Raw genomic sequence first — 20,219 nt, 5'->3', positions numbered from 1 at the left:
TTTTTCCAACAACGGAACTCAACCAGGTAGCCGGAATACGTCACTTCAGGGAGAGGATCAGATGTCTGACTGGTGGTTTGTACGACAAATCTACGAGTGTGATGTCACAGAACCGTCAGATTCACAACCTGCGTACAGTCGTACGGCACCATGACACCAGAAGTCCTGATGGGTTAAGTTTTTTCCTTTCAGCATACTAATAATAGTTTCCTTGCGTGCTTTTAAGATCGTTACCAGAGAAGACAAATAACAGAGAGTTATCCACAAGTTTTAACCAACAGCCCATAGGGCACAGTCTTCACAGATGAGTGGAAGCCAAAGATCCCTCTGAGGAGATCAGGCACCCTTGATTTGGACGGCATGTATCTTGGTGTTTACTCGATAAGGTTACGTCGTGGGAAAATAATGAATATATGAATTTTTTCCCCAACTAGTAGCTTGGTGCAATTTGTACTTCCAGTCGGATGTTTTCTTCGTTAGAGTTACATTGACCAGCCATACCATTACGACCACTGCCCACCATGAGAAAAGAGGCGCCTACATCTACATCTACATATATACACCTCTAGCCAACAAGCGGTGTGTGGCTGAGGGTACAATTCGCGCCAATATCATATTCCCCCCTCCCCCCTCTGTTCCACTCGCGGATCTTAATATAGACTGACCATCTACCTAATAGCCGGTGTGTCCATCTTTGGCACGGATAACAGCCGCGACGCGTTGTGGCATGGAAGCAAGAAGCCATAGTAGGTCGCTGGACGGAGTTGAACCACATCTGAAGACAAAATTCCATGAAGGGGGGCGATGAGCTCTGACGCCACATTCAGTCACATCCCTGATGTGTTCGATCGGATTCAGATATGGTGAACTAGAGGGTCAGCACACAACTGGAACTCCCCACTGTGTTCCTTCGGCCACTCCATCAAATACTTGACCTTTTGACATGGCGCGTTATCTTGTTGAAAAATGCCAGTACTGTCGGAAAACATGGCTATCTTGAAGGGGTGTACGTGGTCTGCAACTATTGTACGATACTCCTTGGCCGTCATGGTGCCTTGCACGAGCTCCACCGGACCCATGGATGCCCACGTGAAAGTTTCCCAGAGCGTAATGGAGCCTCCGCCCGCTTGTCTCCGTCACGCAGTACAAGTGTCAAGAAGCAGTTCCCTTCGAAGACGAAGGATTCGTGCTCTCCCTTCGGCACGACGAAGAAGGTATCGTGATTCATCAGACCATGCAACGCTCTGCCACTGCACCAACGTCCAGTGTCGGTGGTTAAGTGTCCAATTCAATCGCAAATGCCGATGCCGTGGTGTTGATGCGGGGGTTGTCGGCTGCGGAGATCCATCGTTAGGAGTGTTCGGTTCAGACACACTTGTACTCCGCCCAGCATTAAAGTCTGGTGTTATTTCCGGCACAGTATGCCTCCTGCCCTGTTTTACCAATCTCACAGCCCATGACTTCCTACATTTGTAATGAGGGGTGGCCGCCCAATCCCACGACGTCTGGACGTGGTTTTACCTTGGTTTCGCCACGTGCTGAAGACACTACAACACTCCTCGAGCACCCGACAAGTTGTGCAGTTTCCGAAATGCTGTTGCCGAGCCTCTGGGCCAGCACAGTCTGGCCTTGGCCAAACTCAGTTGGATCACACGCCTTCTCCATTCTACACACGGACAGCAAGCTCACCGATATTACATGTGTGTCTCAGCAGCACTCGTTCCTCGCTAGGTGATGCTGCTGTCGCCTGGATGGTTTTGTGTCGATAGTAGGTCGACGTTATAATCTTCTGACTGATCGGTGTATGTCCAGTCCAGTTTCTTTTCCTTCTCTCTATTACATTCGGTAGTCTTCTTAGCTGTCCTACTCTTCACATTACCTCCTCATTTTTCACTCTGTCAGTCCAAGATATTCTTTCCATCCTCCGCCATGGCCACATCCCTAAAGCATCTAGCCTTTCTTCAGCTTTCTTCCTCAGTGTCCACATTTCAGCCCCATACAGGAGGACACTACGTACAAAACTTTTTATTAGTCTTTTTCACATATCTTTGTCCACATTGCTGCAGAAAAGTCTCCTTCTCTTACAAAATGCCTATTTCGCCGTTTCTATCTGGTTTAAATTTCCGTGTTGCTCTTCCAATCGGTTTCAATCCTTCTTCCTAGGAACTTGAAGCTTTGCACGCGTTCTAAGACTTCTCATTGTCTTTCCCTTTTATTTCCTTTTAGTATCATAACTTTTGTTTTCTTTGTATTGATTTTCGTTCCAGAATCTTTCCTTTAGCTTCGGTTGTATGTAGTATACGCTGTAATTCTTTTTCGTCCGTTGCTAGAATGACCATGTCGTCTGGAAACCTCAAATAATGTAGTCTTCTTTCTGCAACTGTTACCTCCTTGTCCTCTAGTGGACAATGGTCAATCGTATTTTCTAGGTATATAATGAAAGGTCAAAAGACAAACAACAGCCTTGTCTTACTTCTTTTCCTAGTCTTATGCAGTTGGTCCTTTCTCCTCGCACTTTCACTGAAGCTTTATGACCTAAATACAAAGAGTTTCTAAGTTGTTAGCTTTTCCCGTCCATTCTCTTTCCCTCATTATAAGAGCGAAATTATCCCAAATCTAATCCCCTTCCAACAAACCTCTCTCCCGAAATTCACAAGAGTCGCATTGCATCTCTTGTGCCTATATTCTGTCATAAACCAAATTTCTCCTCAGCCAGATTCTTCTCCATTACCTTCTCCAGTCTTATGTTAATGATTCTGAACAAATCTGTGGCTGCATGCGAAATGAAGCTGATTCTACTGTGCTCAGTGCTTTTCTTGGTTCATTGTTTCGTTGGAACTGAAATCACAGCTATTGTCAGAACATCCTCCGGCCATGTGCCATATATTTTATTACATAGCATCACTATTTCTCTTTCGCCTTCTTGGTTCAAACATTTCGGTACTTCTGCTGCTATCGCAGCTGTATGTACTCCTCTTTAGAGATATTGCACTCATTACTTCTTCAGTTATGGTTGCTTGTCCTTCCTGAACACCATGAGCTGGGGACATCGTGCACATTATTGCGGATCACCTGCATCCCTGCACGCTTCATATCTTCCCGATTCACAATGGCAATTTCCAGCAGAGTTAAATCCACTGTCGTAGACCAGAACCTCGCTGCAGTGTTTTGAGGAGGATAATAGTGAACTCACGTTGTTGACTTGGTCAACAAATTTGCTCGATCTCAGCCTGGTGAACACCCGTGGGACACTATCGGATGGCAGTTTCGGATCACAAACAGCTGGCCCGTAATGTAGATAAATTAAGTGACCTGTGCGTAGACATCTGCTCCCAGATATCTCCAAAAACTCAACTTGTTGTCTCCGTACCATACAGAATCGACGATGCATTGCGTTCAATATGTAGCCCAACACAGTATTAAGCAGGTGGCGATAATGTTGTAGCTCAGCGGTGTATCCTGAGTAAGTTTTTATCGAAAATTCTCATTCTGTAGCGATCAGATAGTTACCCGAACTATTATGTAAGAACGGAAAGTCTGTGTGACCCAATGCGACCTCCGTACTGAGAGCCATCAGACCAGGGATGGTTAAGGGAGGGGTGAGTCCGCAGGGAATTCTTGCAGAGGCTTCCACCTGCATGCAGGTCTTCATGAAACGAAATTTTGATATTGATCGCTTAAAAAAAAATCAGCAATTTATTCCTTGAAGCTCTTTATGCATGACCGTATGGGAGGCCATCAGTTTTCATATTGATCTAAATTTAAAAGGTTCACATCTTCCTTCAGCGATGATAAGGAGCTACCTCGAACTTTTAGTGTCACGTGAGTCTGTTTTTCAAATCCCAAACATTTTTCATTGTGTTTGTGTCTGTGTGTTTGTAGGTCAGTGGCGCTCAACGACGAGGTTATCTGCGTCCATCCGTAATTAGTAGAAACGACTGTGGCAAAAAGTATAGAATGCGATAAAAGAGAGAAAAAGCAGTTGGAGATAAAATCGTGTTCATTGTCTCCAATCTTACCCACAATCACCCTCGCAATCGCAGTAGCTTACATCATATAAAAAGCGTTAGAGTTGGTCGTAAATTCTAAAACTTTAAAGTAAAACACAAGTAACACAAGAGGAAAACTAAAATAGATTCACAGGAATCTGTAGCTGGCTGATCACTTACAGAAAACACGGACGAGTCAGCCATCCTGACAACACATTACAGACGTTATCCTAACATTTTAGGGAACATAACAGACACTGTACAAAACTTTGGAAGATGTACCACATTCGCTTCACAGTCAGTTAAAATAGGGGGCAAAATGGGTGGCAAAAGAGCTGCTGCCCTATTGCCTGAATTAAAAATACAGTCTACTAAAATGTGGTGCGCCGTGATCAAGCGACATACACGAGACGGCAACTTCTGATGACAGGCAGCGCTCATAACACATTCGCTATACAAACAATTCTGCTGAAGGAACGTCCGCAACTGAGCCTTATAGTAGAGGTACGAAATACCGTTTCAGTTGTAAGGTTCTTTGTATTATTCAGTACATAAACCACGACCGGTTTCGGGCTCTTGCATACCCATCGTCAGGTCTGACACTGAAAGAGAACAAGGACAGAAGCAGTTGTTAATTTTTACATGCAGTGAGAAAAAAAGTTCCATACAAACTTTTACAAAACAGCGGTCGTGTTACGTGAGGTAAAACCTCAGTCAGTGCCAACGAGACACCAGATAAAACTACGGACGACTGCCTGTATATTAAAAAAAATGCAACGAATTCTAGGACACTTACATTTTGTGCTGTGACCCAAAGCGTCGCGATGGACGAGTATAGGACGCGGTTACCTTTACTCGAAGAGTGCTGCCCCAGATCTCCCGCCAGTCGAAATCGTGGGAGAACCAATCCTATGGAGCAAGACGGCTAAGTACCTAGGAGTCACATTAGACCAAAGACTCTCGTGGGCGAGTCATATCCGAGACGAACAGAGGAACAGGGCACCCTCGCGCTCTGTACCCGCTGCTCAAACCACAGTCTGCTCTGCCGTCATTACACGTTGTCAAGCTGTACCCAACACTGGTGCGACCAGTGTTAAGAGTACGCAGCTGTGGTGTCGGTCATTACAACGCTGCAAAGGATCCAGAACCGAGCTCTTCCGACGGAATATTCCACTCGTCTACGAGTACTACACTAAGACAAACGCATCCTGTTCCTGCAGGACAGATTCAGGATCATTGCGAGGTCATCCTAGGAGAAATCAGGGGAATCCTGCAACGGGCTCGCCCGTGTATTGGGCCATCAACCACACCATAGGCCGAACACACGTGGGTCTGACCTGGTGCGAGAGTAATTTTCTAGCCAATGTCACAGGAACTTATCAGTATGTCACCCAAGGTCAATTCGTATAGGTAAAGTTTTTCTTTTCTTCCCAACAGTCACAGCAAGAACAGCATTTTCATGCCTTCAATGCTCAAGCTGCTGAGCAACGAAAGTTCACCAAAGAAGCGACAGCGACAGGAGCTGGTATTTACAATCAGGAGGATCATATGAAAAGGTTTCCGACATGATTACGGACGCACAATAGTAATTAACAGACCTTGAACGCGGAATGCCAGTTAGAACTAGACGCGTGGGACTTCCCATTTCGGAAACCGTTAGGCAATTCAAGATCCACAGTGTCAAGAGTGGGCCGAGAATACCAAATATCACGGTCAACGCAATGGCCGACCGTCTTCACTTACCGACAGAGAGCAGCGGCGTGTACGTAGAGTTGTCAGTACCAACAGACAAGCAACACTGCATGAAATAACGGAAGAAATCAATGTGGGACGTACGACAGCATATCTGTTAGGAATGTGCTACGAAGTTTGCCGTTAACGGGCTATGGTCGCAGATAACCGATGTGAGTGCCTTTGCCAAAAGCACAGCGTCGCCCGCAGCGCCTTTCCTGTGCTCGTGACCATATCGATCGGACGCTAGACGAATGGAGAACCGTGGTCTGGTCAGATGAGTCCCAACTTCACTTGGTAGGATTTGATCGTAGGATACAAGTGTGGCGCAGACCCCATGAAGCCATGGACCCAGGTTGTCAACAAGGCACTCTGCAAGCTGGTAGTGGCTGCATGAAGGTGTGGGCTGTGTTTACATGGCGTGGACTGGATCCTCTGGTCCATATGAACCGCTCATTGATAGGTAGTGTTATATTCGGCTACTTGGAGATCATTTACAGCCATTCACGTATTTTATGGAAGGCAAAGGCCATGTCATTGGGCTACAGTTGTTTGCGACTGGTCTGAAGAACATTCTGGACTATTCAAAGAAATGATTTGGCCACCTAGTTCGCCCATTGTGAAACCCATAAAATGTTTCTGTGACATAACGGAAAGGTTAGAGGTCTTGCACAAACAGCACAGCTTAACATTTCTGTAATGGACTTCCAACTACTTTTTGAGTCCATATCACGTCCAGTTGGAGCGCTACGCCGGAGAGAATGAGGTTCGACATGATAACAGGAATCAATCCATGACTTCTTTCACCTCAGAGTATGTGACCGCCCATGTGGCAGTCTGTTCGTGCCATTTTTCAGTAGTACAATGTTCGTCCACACATGGCATCAGTGTCTGTGAACTGCCTGCGCGATGTTAATGTACTCCAGTGGCCAACAAGATCCCCAGATCTGTACCCGACGTAATATGTGCGGTACCAGCTCGGACGTCAACGCCGTCTCAGCCCCAGTTTTCAGGATACCAAGGACGAGTTACACCAGTTGTGGCCCAGCTTGCCTCACGAGACGATACAACGGCTTTATGACGCCCTTTCCAACTGACTCACTGCGTACTTCCAGGCCAGAGGGAATACTATGTAATACTGATGCTGCCAATTACACTGCTGACCATTAAAATTGCTACTCCACGAAGATGACGCGCTACAGACGCGAAATTCAACTTACAGGAAGAAGATGCTGTGATACGCAAATGATTAGCTTTTCAGAACATTCACACAAGGTTGGCGCCGATGGCGATACCTACAACGTGCTGACATGAGGAAAGTTTCCAACCGATTTCTCATACACAAACAGCAGTTGACCGGCGTTGCCTGGTGGAAAGTTATTGTGACGCCTAGTGTAAGGAGAAGAAATGCGTGCCAACACGTTTCCGACTTCGATAAAGGTCGGATTGCAGTCTGTCGCGATTGCGGTTTATCGTATCGCGACATTGCTGGTTGCGTTGGTCGAGATCCAATGACTGATAGAAGAATATGGAATCGGTGGGTTCAGGATGGTAATACGGACCGCAGGCGGGATGCCAACGGCCTCGTATCACTAGCAGTCGAGATGACAGGCATCTTATCCGCATGGCTGTGTAGGATCCTGCAGCCACGTCTCTGTCCCTGAGTCTTCAGATGGGGACGTTTGCAAGACAACAACCATCTGCACGAACAGTTCGACGACATTTGCAGCAGCATGGACTACCAGCTCGGAGACCATGGCTGCCGTTACCCTTGACGCTGCATCACAGACAGGAGCGCCTGCGATGGTGTACTCAATGGCGAACCTGGGTTCACGAATGGCAAAACGTCATTTTTTGGATGAATCAAGGTTTTGTTTACAGTATCATGATGGTCTCATCCGTGTTTGGTGACATCGCGGTGAACGCACATTGGAAGCGTGTATTCGTCATCGCCATACTGGCGTATCACCCGGCATGATGGTATGGGGTGCCATTGGTTACACGTCTCGGTCACCTCTTGTTCGCATTGATGAACTGTGGTATCGTGTTGAAGCTGCATGGGCAGCTGTACCTGTACATGCCATCCAAGCTCTGTTTGACTTAATGCCCAGGCGTATCGAGGCCGTTATTCCGGCCAGAAGTGGTTGATCTGAGTACTGATTTCTCAGGATCCAAGGGCCCAAATTGCGTGAAAATGTGATCACATGTCAGTTCTTGTGTAATATACTTGTCCAATGAATACCCGTTTATCATCTGCATTTCTTCTTGGTGTAGCAATTTCAATGGCCAGTAGTGTAACATCACTCTCTCCGTTCGTTAAGTTTCATTTCGTTTCCTCCTCTTCTCCTGTGTGCGTCCACGTGTGTGTGTGTGTGTGTGTGTGTGTGTGTGTGTGTGTGTGTGTGTGTGTGTTGGGGCTTACAGGCGCTCAACGTCCAGGTCAGCAGCGCCCGACACATATTTATAGAAACGAAAGTCGAAAAATTTAGTAAAATCGTAGCATACACGGAAAGAAAGCGGGAAAAGATTCAAAATGCTGTATAATAAAATAAAACATAAGGAAAACGAGAAAGTAGCGTCAAGGATGCCACAGGAAATAGTCACTAGCTGGCCATTTACGTAAAATATGAGCGAGCCAGTTATCCTGTGAACAAATTAAGACTCTCTCCCTAAAATCTGGGTAAAAACATGGGGCAAGTCACAGAACTTTAAAACTTTAACCACATTCGTTTGAGTATTTCCTAAAAGTTATTGCAAGTCAGCTGCAGCCCGGTAGTCATAAAATAAAACGCAATCCAATAAAACGTGGCGCACAGTGATCTGGACGCCGCAAGCAATAATTGGAGGGTCCTCTCGCGGAGCAGGAAGCCATGCGTCATAGGGCTGTGGCCTATCCTAAGCCGAGTGAGGAGAACCTCGTCCTGTCTACAGGGCTGGAAAGAAGTACACCACACACGCGTTGTGGCCTTGACTAAACGGAGCTTATTGTCAGTCAATTCCAGCCACTCATCCTCCCACGGACTCACGATTCGTGAGCTCAATAGCGAAGTGAGTGCGTGCAGGGGGATGGCATACTGAGACACGCCTCCTTAGCTGCGAGATCTGCCCTTTCGTTCCCAGCAATGCCGACGTGCCCTGGAACCCAGCAGAAAACCACCTCCCTCCCCAGTCGTTGTAGTTGGAGGAGGACAATCTGGAAGGTCTGGACTATTTTATCTGCTGAATACAAACGTTGCAATGAGTGAAGGGCACTTACAAGGGGAGGCCGCCAATTGTGAAATTCAGATTCGATTCATACTGCGCATAATAAAAGATCATGGCCAGAGGTGTAATGTGGCAAAGCACCAATATGCACTTCTCAGCCGTTGTCGAGAAAATGGACAGTTAAAAGAAACCGTTGCGGTGAAATACTCTCTACGATTAATAATTAGCTGCAGGGTCGTGGCGCAGCGGTAAGCGCTCGGGTTCGTAATCCGAAGGTCGCCGGATCGAATGTCGCGCCGCCATCTATTAATGAATTGCTTATGCATATTGGTGAGGCCGGATCGCTCTCCAATTGTACCGCCTCCATTTTTCCGTTTTTTTTTTTCAACAGTGTGTACCAAAGCTCTCCCGTCCGTATTGATTTTCGACAATGTTATAAGTTGCGCTAGGGATCGCATCTACCTTCTTTCGAAGTTAGCAGGCAACTACGCTGTTATGCGCCAGCTCGTTTCGGCCCATTCAACATCTGTCCTTCAAGTGTAACGAGCGAGTAACGGAGTTTATATTTCATACCTACCACAGCAAATTTGTGTTCGTGGGGTCTCTATTCTAATTCGAACGTTTGACTTACGCTACTCGTATTCGTTTCGGAATATCGTTTCTACGTCTTCCGTTAACTATACGTTGTTAACATTATGAAGACAAGTAATAACATTTGTGAAATACAACTTTGTTTGTGGAAAACATAATGATGTTCGAAATCGCCAGTTTTTCCACGACAAACCACTTTCAACAACTTATTATATGCATAATTGTTGCAACTGTTTGTCGGGAACTATATGAATTACAAAAAACAAATACTAAAAAATAAAGTTGAATGGGGCGAGATTCGATCCGGCCACCTTCGGATTACGAACCCGAGCACTTACCGCTGCGCCACGGCGTTCTAGAAAATTACTAATCGTAGAGAATATTTCACCGCAGCGGTTTCTTTTAACTGTCCATTTTCTCGACGACGGCTGAGAAGTGCATCTAGGTGCTTTGCCACATTACACATCTGCCTATGAGCTTTTATTATGCGCAGTATGAATCGAATCTGAATTTCACAATTGGCGGCCTCTCCTTGTTAGTGTATCGAGACAGACAAGAAATTTAGGACGGGAAGAGCATCTCGTCTGCTCCAGTGCCCGCAAGATAGCAGTCATTTCTGCATCAAAGACAGTAAATGCTTTTGGCAGTCGGACCTTGAGGACACGAACTGGAAAGACAACGGAGCAACCAACAGAATACTCCTGTTTCGACCCATGCGTGAAAACAGCTTCATAGTCGGAATGCTTCAGAGTTTTGTCAAGCATTACCATGCGCAAGACTACATGGCTCTTACAGTCTTTGTTCACTGCCAGAGCACATACATCTTTTTTGTCATTACATTAAGAAATAGATTCTCGGCATTGAATTCTATGGAACAACAACGGCAAAGATCAAGACATTTTCGGTTTCATTACCCTAGATTTCTCCAACTTTTAATCTTCTCGTACAGCAACTGAATTATTCTGAAATCCCACGCACTTACGTGGAAAATAGTTCTGCTACTGCGCTCAATCACAAACTATGAACTCAAAAAGTAGTTTAATATTAGACCGCAACCAAATGTTTGTTTTAGATTTGTAATTTGATACTCGTAAATGTTATGAGGTACTGATGTACTAGAAGAATCAAGTAAGTTTTCAAATTAATTTGCTGAAATGGCGAATGGCTTTTTATGGACAGACATTTTTTCGCATTACTTACTTTTCTTTGTTGGGCAGGCTAAGCGTTATACTTCCTTGCGTCTGATCCCCATACTTCATGTACCCAAGGAATCCGGTTACCGTGAACAGAGAGACGACGAGAACCATGGCTATGTTAAGTACTCCAAGCGGCTCACGGAATCGCTTCGGTGTTTTCATGCTGTCCTCCAGTGGTAGAATCTGTAACAAATTTAAAAATGGCTCTGAGAAGTATAGGACTTAACATCTGAGGCCATCAGTCCCCTAGAACTTAGAACCACTTAAACCTAACTAACCTAAGGACATCACACACATCCATGCCCGAGGCAGGATTCGAACCCGCGACCGTAGTAGTCACGCGGTTCCGGACTGAAGTAATAAATTTAAGGTACGAACGCATTACACAAGACGCAAGTGTTTCTAGATTACAGGTTATGAGTGTGTTCTCGTGCCAACAGGTTCAAAATATCACGTTTAGGAGCAAATTTTGCGTTCAGTTTTTCTCTTGGCCTGATGGATTTTCCGTGCAAGATAACGGTCTTCATCTTTTTTGTGCACTCTGAGAGGAAATCAGTGATTAAGACTCGGTAAAGCGGTCCATTTATAATTTTCTGTTCGTGTACTTTGCTTTAATATTCTATAATGTCCATGAACAGCAGTAGACTTATGTCTGGAAAATTAATAACAAAAAGGTGGCACAACATTTGCACCGTCCTACTTCAGATAAGCTAAAGGTTCGCTCCAATGACCATGATGACGGAAGATTTATAATTATATTAACACATTCCTTCACTAAAGGTCATTTTTATAAATAGGGAAAATAATTCTATGGTTCAAGAATAATATCTAAGCATTTCAAATACGCTCGAATATCCTGTGATGAAATATACAGGGTAATCCATTGATCGTGACCGGGTCAAATATCTCACCAAATAAGCATCAAACGAAGGAACTACAAAGAACGAAACTTGTCTAGCTTGAAGGAGGAAACCAGATGGTGCTATGTTTGGTCCGGTAGAAAGCGCTGCCATAGGTCAAACGGGTATCAACTGCGTTTTTTTAAAAATAGGAACCCCAATTTTATTACATATTCGTGTAGGATGTAAGGAAATATGAATGTTTTAGTTGGACCATTTTTTCCGCTTTGTGATGTATGGCGCTGTAATAGTGACAAACATATGGCTCACAATATTAGACGAAAACTTGATAACAGGTAGGTTTTTTAAATTAAAATACAGAACATAGGTACGTTTGTACATTTTATTTCGGTTGTTCCAATGTGATATATATACCTTTGTGAACTTATCATTTCTGAGAACACATACTGTTACAGCACGATCACCTGTAAATACCACATTAATGCAATAAATAATCAAAATGATGTCCGTCAACTTCAATGCATTTGGCAATATGTGTAACGACATTCCTCTCATCAGCGAGTAGTTCGCCTAACTTAATGTTCGCACATGCATTGACTATTCAATACCGCTTCAAAGGCACGCGAGCTATGTGCCGGACATCCGTCATGTTGGAAGTAAGGCGCCATTCTGTCCTGCAGTGTAACATCTTGTAGTAACATCGGTAGAACATTACGTAGGAAATCAGCTTGCATTGCACCATTAAGATTACCATCGACAAAATGGGGGCAATTATCCTTCCTCCCATAATGCCACACCATACATTAACCCACCAAGGTCGCTGATGTTCCACTTGTCGCAGTCATCGTGGATTTTCCGTTGCCCAATAGTGCATATTATACCGGTTTACGTTACCGCTCTTGGTCAATGACGCTTCGTTGCTAAATAGAACGCGTGCAAAAAATCTGTTATCGTCTTGTAATTTCTCTTGTGCCCAGTGGCAGAACTGTACACGACGTTCAAAGTCGTCACCATGCAATTCCTGCTGCATAGAAATATGCTACGTGCGCAATCGATGTTGATGTAGCATTATCAACACCGAAGTTTTTGAGATGCCCGATTCTCGCGCAATTTGTCTGCTACTGATGTGCGCAATAGCTGCGACAGCAACTAAAACGCCTACTTTGGCATCATCATTTGTTGCAGGTTGTGGTTGGCGTTTCACAAATAACCTAACTATCCGGCGAACGGTCCGGACACGTGGATGATGTCGTCCAGGATACCGAGTAGCACACATAACACACGCCCGTTGGGCATTGTGATCACAATAGCCATACATCAACACGATTTCGACCTTTCTCGCAATTGGTAAACGGTCAATTTTAACACAGATAATGTATCACGAAGCAAATACCGTCCGCACTGGCGGAATGTTACGTGATACCACGTACTTATACGTTTGTGACTATTACAGCGCCATCTATCACAAAGCGAAAAAAGTGGTCCAACTAAAACATTCATATTTCTTAATGTACTACACGAATGTGTAACAAAAAAGGGGGTCCCTATTTTTAAAAAACGCAGTTGATATCCGTTTGACCTGTGGCAGCGCCATCTAGAGGGCCAACCATAGCGCCATTTGGTTCCCCCTTCAAGCTAGACGAGTTTCGTTCTTTGTAGTTTTTTAGCAGCGCCTAAAACCTCTCGGATAATCCGTCGCGGCTCTACGCTTCTTACCATCCTCCTTATCTTGTATTATCGTTCCTGTTATCAAGATTTGCAATATATATTACTAGCAATTTTTTTCTTGGGGAACAAAGAGCTTTTAGAGGTTTCTCTCTAAGGTCAGTCACTGTGTGGTAGTACATTAACTAAGCATATTACACTCTGACGACGTATAAATTTCCTGAAAAGATAAAATAATATTTTGTAAAATATCTGTTTTTAAATCCATAATATTTGACTGGAAATATTGATTCTATATCAATTGTATTTACGTAATATATTTGCCTCTGAATTATGTGAGCACATGTACGTCCTCGCGCGGGCGCTCTCTCTGTCTCTCGCACACACGGAGGGGTAGGGGAGAGGGCGTTGCTTGACGACGTCAGCGATAAGGAAGATGACATCATTGATAAGACTGTCTTTGTTTGTGGGCAACCCACGCTAACACTTGCACTTTTGAGAGTCAAATGGCCATCGTCAAAGATAGTCAGTGGTATTGCATACTTCAGTACGTAAATTAAGGTAAAGTGCGCTGTAGTCGCTATAGATATACGACTTACGAGCGGGAGACTATCCTTGAGAGGATAGGAAATAAACAAGGTCATATGAATATGTGCCTGGAAATGTTTGGTGGCAGTGTTAAACGCTGTTTATTCGTATCACGAACATCCTGCTCATTACATTCCATGCACGAAGCGTCCCTTTTTTTTTAGCAGATCACTAAAATTGTTTAAATTTGGGAGGAGAATATTGGTTCCGTTATTTGCCCTAAAACGAAGGGAAGACCCTAGGAAATCTCGGACGGAACTGGAAGCTCTGTGTTATTTTTTTATTTTTAATTTTTGACTTCTGAGACTTTTTACCACAAACAAAGATATAATGTCCTAGTTCAAGTATGTCTATGTGTAAGAGGCAAAGTCGATGAATTGCTCAACGTCTGTGTAACCTCCCAACAGATAAATTATAATAACATCCCAACAGAAAAAATATAAGTATAACATTCGCATTCAGCATAACCTAGCAACAGATAAATTCCGTAACCTACCAATAATAAAATGTGACTAACGTCCTAATAAAATTGTGGCTCACTTATAACCTTTCAATAATTGACTGTGAATTTAAACTGGTAAATTTTGGACGACAGCAGTGTTGCGTAATGGCCCTGAAAATTCATTCTGAATAAATTGAAAATTCTTACCTCAATAAAGTCGTCAGATAACGCATATATATGCTCCTATAAGAAATCTTTCTGGCACAGCCCAGTGCAATTCTGGCCGATAGATTTGTCATGTATAAAAAGAAACAACTCATTTTTCTTCACAATAATCGGAATGATTATGGATTGGAGAAATTAGAAAATTCTTTAAATTGAGATGAAGATTGCCGAAAGTTAACTTTTTAAGGAAGATTATTGTTAAGAGATTTTTTAAATACATTTATAAACTTGATATAAAAATAATACATATGCGCGAGGCTGCTTTTACCTTATACTACATCGCTCAGGCACCGCCATCGCTCCCCACGACCGGCCCATCCAACTCGATACACCAAATGCCTAGCTACTACTCACTGGTACTGCCACTTAGTTCCTACTGCCTACAACAGTGCTCTCTGGTCTGAGATTCTCTTACAGCTTACATATCGCGGGCAGCGCGTGAGCAATCCATCGAAATTACATCTGCTCGAGTGCGCTGGCATAAATTCCTTAGTCATGGACCTCTTTCATCTGTGTTGCATTCAGTCAAACTGAAATTGAATTCACTTGCCTAAACAAGTAGACGTGCGAAGGACTGAGGTCCTACGAGTTGGCTGGTGCATCATGATGTTGAAGCCCCTTGACAGATGCAAAGGCATTTCTTCCAGCATCACAAGCAGTGTTTCTCGCAAGAACTGCAGAAATACATTGGCTGCTAGGCTTCGTTAAAAGTTGAAGGTCCGACAATACGGATGACAAAAAAACCGCATGCACGCTCTGACGCTGAACCGGTACTCATGATTCCTAGTCAAAATAACATAAGGACCTATGCAGCCCGTAGATGAATGTTGAATAGCTTGGTGTCTTCAGCTAGAACGTAGTGTAAGGTAATTGTATGATGGCAGTAAAATTACTTCTAGCATACTAACCACGCCTGACAAGACGTCTGTTGACAAGCCATTATGTTGATCAGCGTCTGCATGTTGAGCTATTGGACCTACATGTATGATTTAGGTTTTTTTTTTTTTTGTAATTTATCCAGTATCCTAACTGTCGTATTTATGCTTAATCTGACCAACATGATTTCTGTTGTGGTCATTAGTCCAAAAACTGATTTGATGCAGCTCCCCATGCTCATCTCTCCTGGTCAAGGCTCTTCATCTCAATATAGCTACTGCCAATTACGTCCATTTTAATTCACTTACTGTATATGAGCCTTGGTCTCCCACTACAATTTCTGCCCCCCCCCCCCCCCAACCCCAACACCACCACTCCAAGCCTATCACTTTCCTCCATTGTCGAATTAACCACTCGCAAGCAGTAATGTCAAGAAAGTATAGGAAGTTTCTACTTTAAAGCTGTAAAATGGTTCAAATGGATCTGAGCACTATAGGACTTAACTTCTGAGGTCATCAGTCCCCTAGAACATAGAACTACTGAAACCTAACTAACCTAAGGACATCACACACATCCATGCCCGAGGCAGGATTCGAACCTGCGATCGTTGCGGTCGCGCGGTTCCAGACTGTAGCGCCTAGAACCGCACGGCCACCTCGGCCGTCAAAGCTGTAAACTTGAATCATCTTGCACATACTAGATATTCTTTAAAGTCACATTTACTTATTATAATGCTAAGGATACATGCGTTCAATACGTTCGTCTTTATTAAGCGATGGCCGGCCGCTGTGGCCTTGCGGTTCTGGGGCTGCAGTCCGGAACCGCGGGGCTGCTACGGTCGCAGGTTCAAATCCTGCCTCGGGCATGGGTGTGTATGATGTCCTTAGGTTAGTTAGGTTTAAGTAGTTCCAAGTTCTAGGCGACTGATGACCTCAGAAGTTAAGTCGCACAGTGCTCAGAGCCATTTTTTATTAAGCGATGAATTTCCTTCGTAAAATACTTACAACACCAATCGCCTCTAGTGAGAAAAGCACTGTTCCGAGGAAGAGAGGAAATTCTTCGAGCGTTCCAAAAGGCGCTTTGTCGTCTAGTGTAGGCGAGTCGATGACCAGGTAGTAAAAGGTGATGCCGAATCCTGCTATTGTCAGGAGGCTGGCCAGCGTTGTGAATGGAGCCAGGAGCTTCAGGTTGCGCACCATGTTTATAAGTATGAGTGGCAGCAACAAAATCAACATGTAGATCCTCAGGTCCAGCCCACTGTAGTACTCGTCCACAACCTGTGAGAATGTGAGATTATTTATATCGTAACGTAGTGTCACAGCACGAACATTCGTTTCTTACGTAGCTATAAGTCCATTAATTAACGCAAAATAACAAGTTGTTACATAATTCATATTGTGATACCCATTATTTTGATTGACACAGATTCTTAAAAAGACGGACCCGCACTGTTGGTCAAAACACAAATCAAGCGAATCAAGACCGAAAAATATGTAAGTCCAAATATAACAAATTGTAGTTCGAAACTCCCGATGTAGAGTCAGTGGCTGTCGAAAGAGGACAACGGAAGAGTCCAGGGCGTGCTGGCGTCTATAAACGCCGCGGGGTCGAGCCGCGGATCCAGGCTGCGGGGTAAGGGCGGCGGTTATCACTGAAACTATCGATCTTCGGTTTGCACTCTCGTATCCTAATTCCACATGTTTAAATCTTCAGATTTATGCTTTCGAGCATGTCCTGATAGATACCTCACTTAATCAGTTTACGTACCAAAAAGAACGAAACACTTACATGTGTGTCAACAGGTGTTTATTGAACATGCAGAAACAGTTGTTCAGGCCACACTAAATGAATTCAGATAGTACTCGAGCCACGGCAATGATTGTAGAGAGGTATCGTCAGTGCCTGGAGCGTTACCGCTTGCCAATCAAATGGACAAGTCTACGGCAAAGCTATTATGAACAGTGTCCGTATTTAATGCAGGAGCGTCTATAGAAAGGTCCCAGAACTGCTCTCATTAATAAACGGTCACAACGCCCATATAGTACTAGGAACAGAAAGTTGGCTGAAACCAGACGTAAACAGCAATGAAATCCTAAACTCGGATTGGAATGTATACCGCAGAGATATGCTGGACAGTGAAGGGGGAGGCGTGTTTATAGCGATAAGAAGTGCAATAGTATCGAAGGAAATTGACGGAGATTCGAATTGTGAAATGATTTGGGTGAAGGTCACGGTTAAAGCAGGCTCAGACATGGTAATTCAATGTCTCTATAGGGCCCCGGGCTCAGCAGCTGTTGTAGCTCAGCACCTGAAGAATAATTTGGAAAATATTTCGAGTATATTTCCCCACCATGTTATAGTTCTGGGTGGAGATTTTAATTTGCCGGATATAGACTGGGAGACTCAAACGTTCATAACGGGTGGCAGGGACAAAGAATCCAGTGAAATATTTTTAAGTGCTTTATCTGAAAACTACCTTGAGCAGTTAAACAGAGAACCGACTCGTGGCGATAACATATTAGACCTTCTGGTGACAAACAGACCCGAACTATTTGGATCAGTATATGCAGAACAGGGAATCAGCGATCATAAATCGGTTACTGCATCGATGATTTCAGCCGTAAATAGAAATATTAAAAAAGGTAGGAAGATTTTTCTGTTTAGCAAAAGTGACAAAAAGCAAATTACAGAGTACCTGACGGCTCAACACAAAAGTTTTGTCTCAAGTGCAGATAGTGTTGAGGATCAGTGGACAAAGTTCAAAACCATCGTACACTATGCGTTAGATGAGTATGTGCCCAGCAAGATCGTAAGAGATGGAAAAGAGCCACCGTGGTACAACAACCGAGTTAGAAAACTGCTGCGGAAGCAAAGGGAACTTCACAGCAAACATAAACATAGCCAAAGCCTTGCAGACAAACAGAAATTACGCGAAGCGAAATGCAGTGTGAGGAGGGCTGTGCGAGAGGCTTTCAATGAATTCGAAAGTAAAGTTCTATGTACTGACTTGGCAGAAAATCCTAAGAAATTTTGGTCCTATGTCAAAGCGGTAGGTGGATCAAAACAAAATGTCCAGACACTCTGTGACCAAAATGGTACTGAAACAGAGGATGACAGACTAAAGGCCGAAATACTAAATGTCTTCTTCCAAAGCTGTTTCACAGAGGAAGACTGCACTGTGCTCCCCTCTCTAGATTGTCGCACAGTTGACAAAATGGTAGATATCGAAGTAGACGACAGAGGGATAGAGAAACAATTAAAATCGCTCAAAAGAGGAAAGGCCGCTGGTCCTGACGGAATACCAGTTCGATTTTACACAGAGTACGCGAAGGAACTTGCCCCCCTTCTTGCAGCGGTGTACCGTAGGTCTCTAGAAGAGCGAAGCGTTCCAAAGGATTGGAAAAGGACACAGGTCATCCCCGTTTTCAAGAAGGGACGTCGAACAGATGTGCAGAACAATAGACCTATATCTTTAACGTCGATCAGTTGTAGAATTTTGGAACACGTATTATGTTCGAGTATAATGTCTTTTCTGGAGACTAGAAATCTACTCTGTAGGAATCAGCATGGGTTTCGAAAAAGACGGTCGTGTGAAACCCAGCTCGCGCTACTCGTCCACGAGACTCAGAGGGCCTTAGACACGGGTTCACAGGTAGATGCCGTGTTTCTTGACTTCCGCAAGGCGTTTCACACAGTTCCCCACAGTCGTTTAATGAACAAAGTAAGAGCATACGGACTATCAGATCAATTGTGTGATTGGACTGAGGAGTTCCTAGATAACAGAACGCAGCATGTCATTCTCAATGGAGAGAAGTCTTCCGAAGTAAGAGTGATTTCAGGTGTGCCGCAGGGGAGTGTCATAGGACCGTTGCTGTTCACAATATACATAAATGACCTGGTGGATGACATCGGAAGTTCACTGAGGCTTTTTGCAGATGATGCTGTGGTGTATCGAGAGGTTGCAACAATGGAAAATTGTACTGAAATGCAGGAGGATCTGCAGCGAATTGACGCATGGTGCACGGAAAGGCAATTGGATCTCAATGTAGACGAGTGTAATGTGATGCGAATACATAGAAAGATAGGTCCCTTATCATTTAGCTACAAAATAGCAGGTCAGCAACTGGAAGCAGTTAATTCCATAAATTATCTGGGAGTACGCATTAGGAGTGATTTAAAATGGAATGATCATATAAAGTTGATCGTCGGTAAAGCAGATGCCAGACTGAGATTCATTGGAAGAATCCTAAGGAAATGCAATCCGACAACAAAGGAAGTAGGTTACAGTACGCTTGTTCGCCCAATGCTTGAATACTGCTCAGCAGTGTGGGATCCGCACCAGGTAGGGTTGATAGAAGAGATAGAGAAAATCCAACGGAGAGCAGCGCGCTTCGTTACAGGATCATTTAGTAATTGCGAAAGCGTTACGGAGATGATAGATAAACTCCAGTGGAAGACTCTGCAGGAGAGACTCTCAGTAGCTCGGTACGGGCTTTTGTTAAAGTTTCGAGAACACACCTTCACCGAAGAGTCAAGCAGTATATTGCTCCCTCCTACGTATATCTCGCGAAGAGACCGTGAGGATAAAATCAGAGAGATTAGAGCCCACACAGAAGCATACCGACAATCCTTGTTTCCACGTACAATACGAGACTGGAATAGAAGGGAGAACCGATAGAGGTACTCAGGGTACCCTCCGCCACACACCGTCAGGTGGCTTGCGGAGTATGGATGTAGATGTAGATAGATGTAGAAGAATCATATGTCTCAAGTGAAGTACCAACTGACAGTGCAGTGAGTAAACATGGGTGAAACCATAACAAAACTGTGTCTGATGTGTGCTGCACCCTTT

General features: G+C 44.1%; 1 protein-coding gene across 3 annotated transcripts in view; it reads right to left on the bottom strand.

Moving 5' to 3' along the window:
• The window catches only part of LOC126268195 (proton-coupled amino acid transporter-like protein CG1139), a 158,166-nt gene that overhangs the window by 19,894 nt on the left and 118,053 nt on the right, over positions 1 to 20,219 (bottom strand). For all 3 annotated transcript variants that reach the window (XR_007549111.1, XM_049973811.1, XM_049973812.1), the window contains exons 7-8: positions 16,372 to 16,644; positions 10,716 to 10,894 (exon numbers count right to left, since the gene is read on the bottom strand). Coding sequence is in view for 2 of the 3 variants with exons in the window: in XM_049973811.1 (XP_049829768.1) it covers positions 10,716 to 10,894; positions 16,372 to 16,644 (452 nt within the window). In the remaining variant the exon portion in view is untranslated. The remainder of the gene's footprint in view (positions 1 to 10,715; positions 10,895 to 16,371; positions 16,645 to 20,219) is intronic.

Source organism: Schistocerca gregaria, chromosome 4 (assembly GCF_023897955.1).
Source record: "Schistocerca gregaria isolate iqSchGreg1 chromosome 4, iqSchGreg1.2, whole genome shotgun sequence".
Classification (NCBI taxonomy): domain Eukaryota; kingdom Metazoa; phylum Arthropoda; class Insecta; order Orthoptera; family Acrididae; genus Schistocerca; species Schistocerca gregaria.
This window is presented reverse-complemented; position numbering and strand designations above follow the sequence as displayed.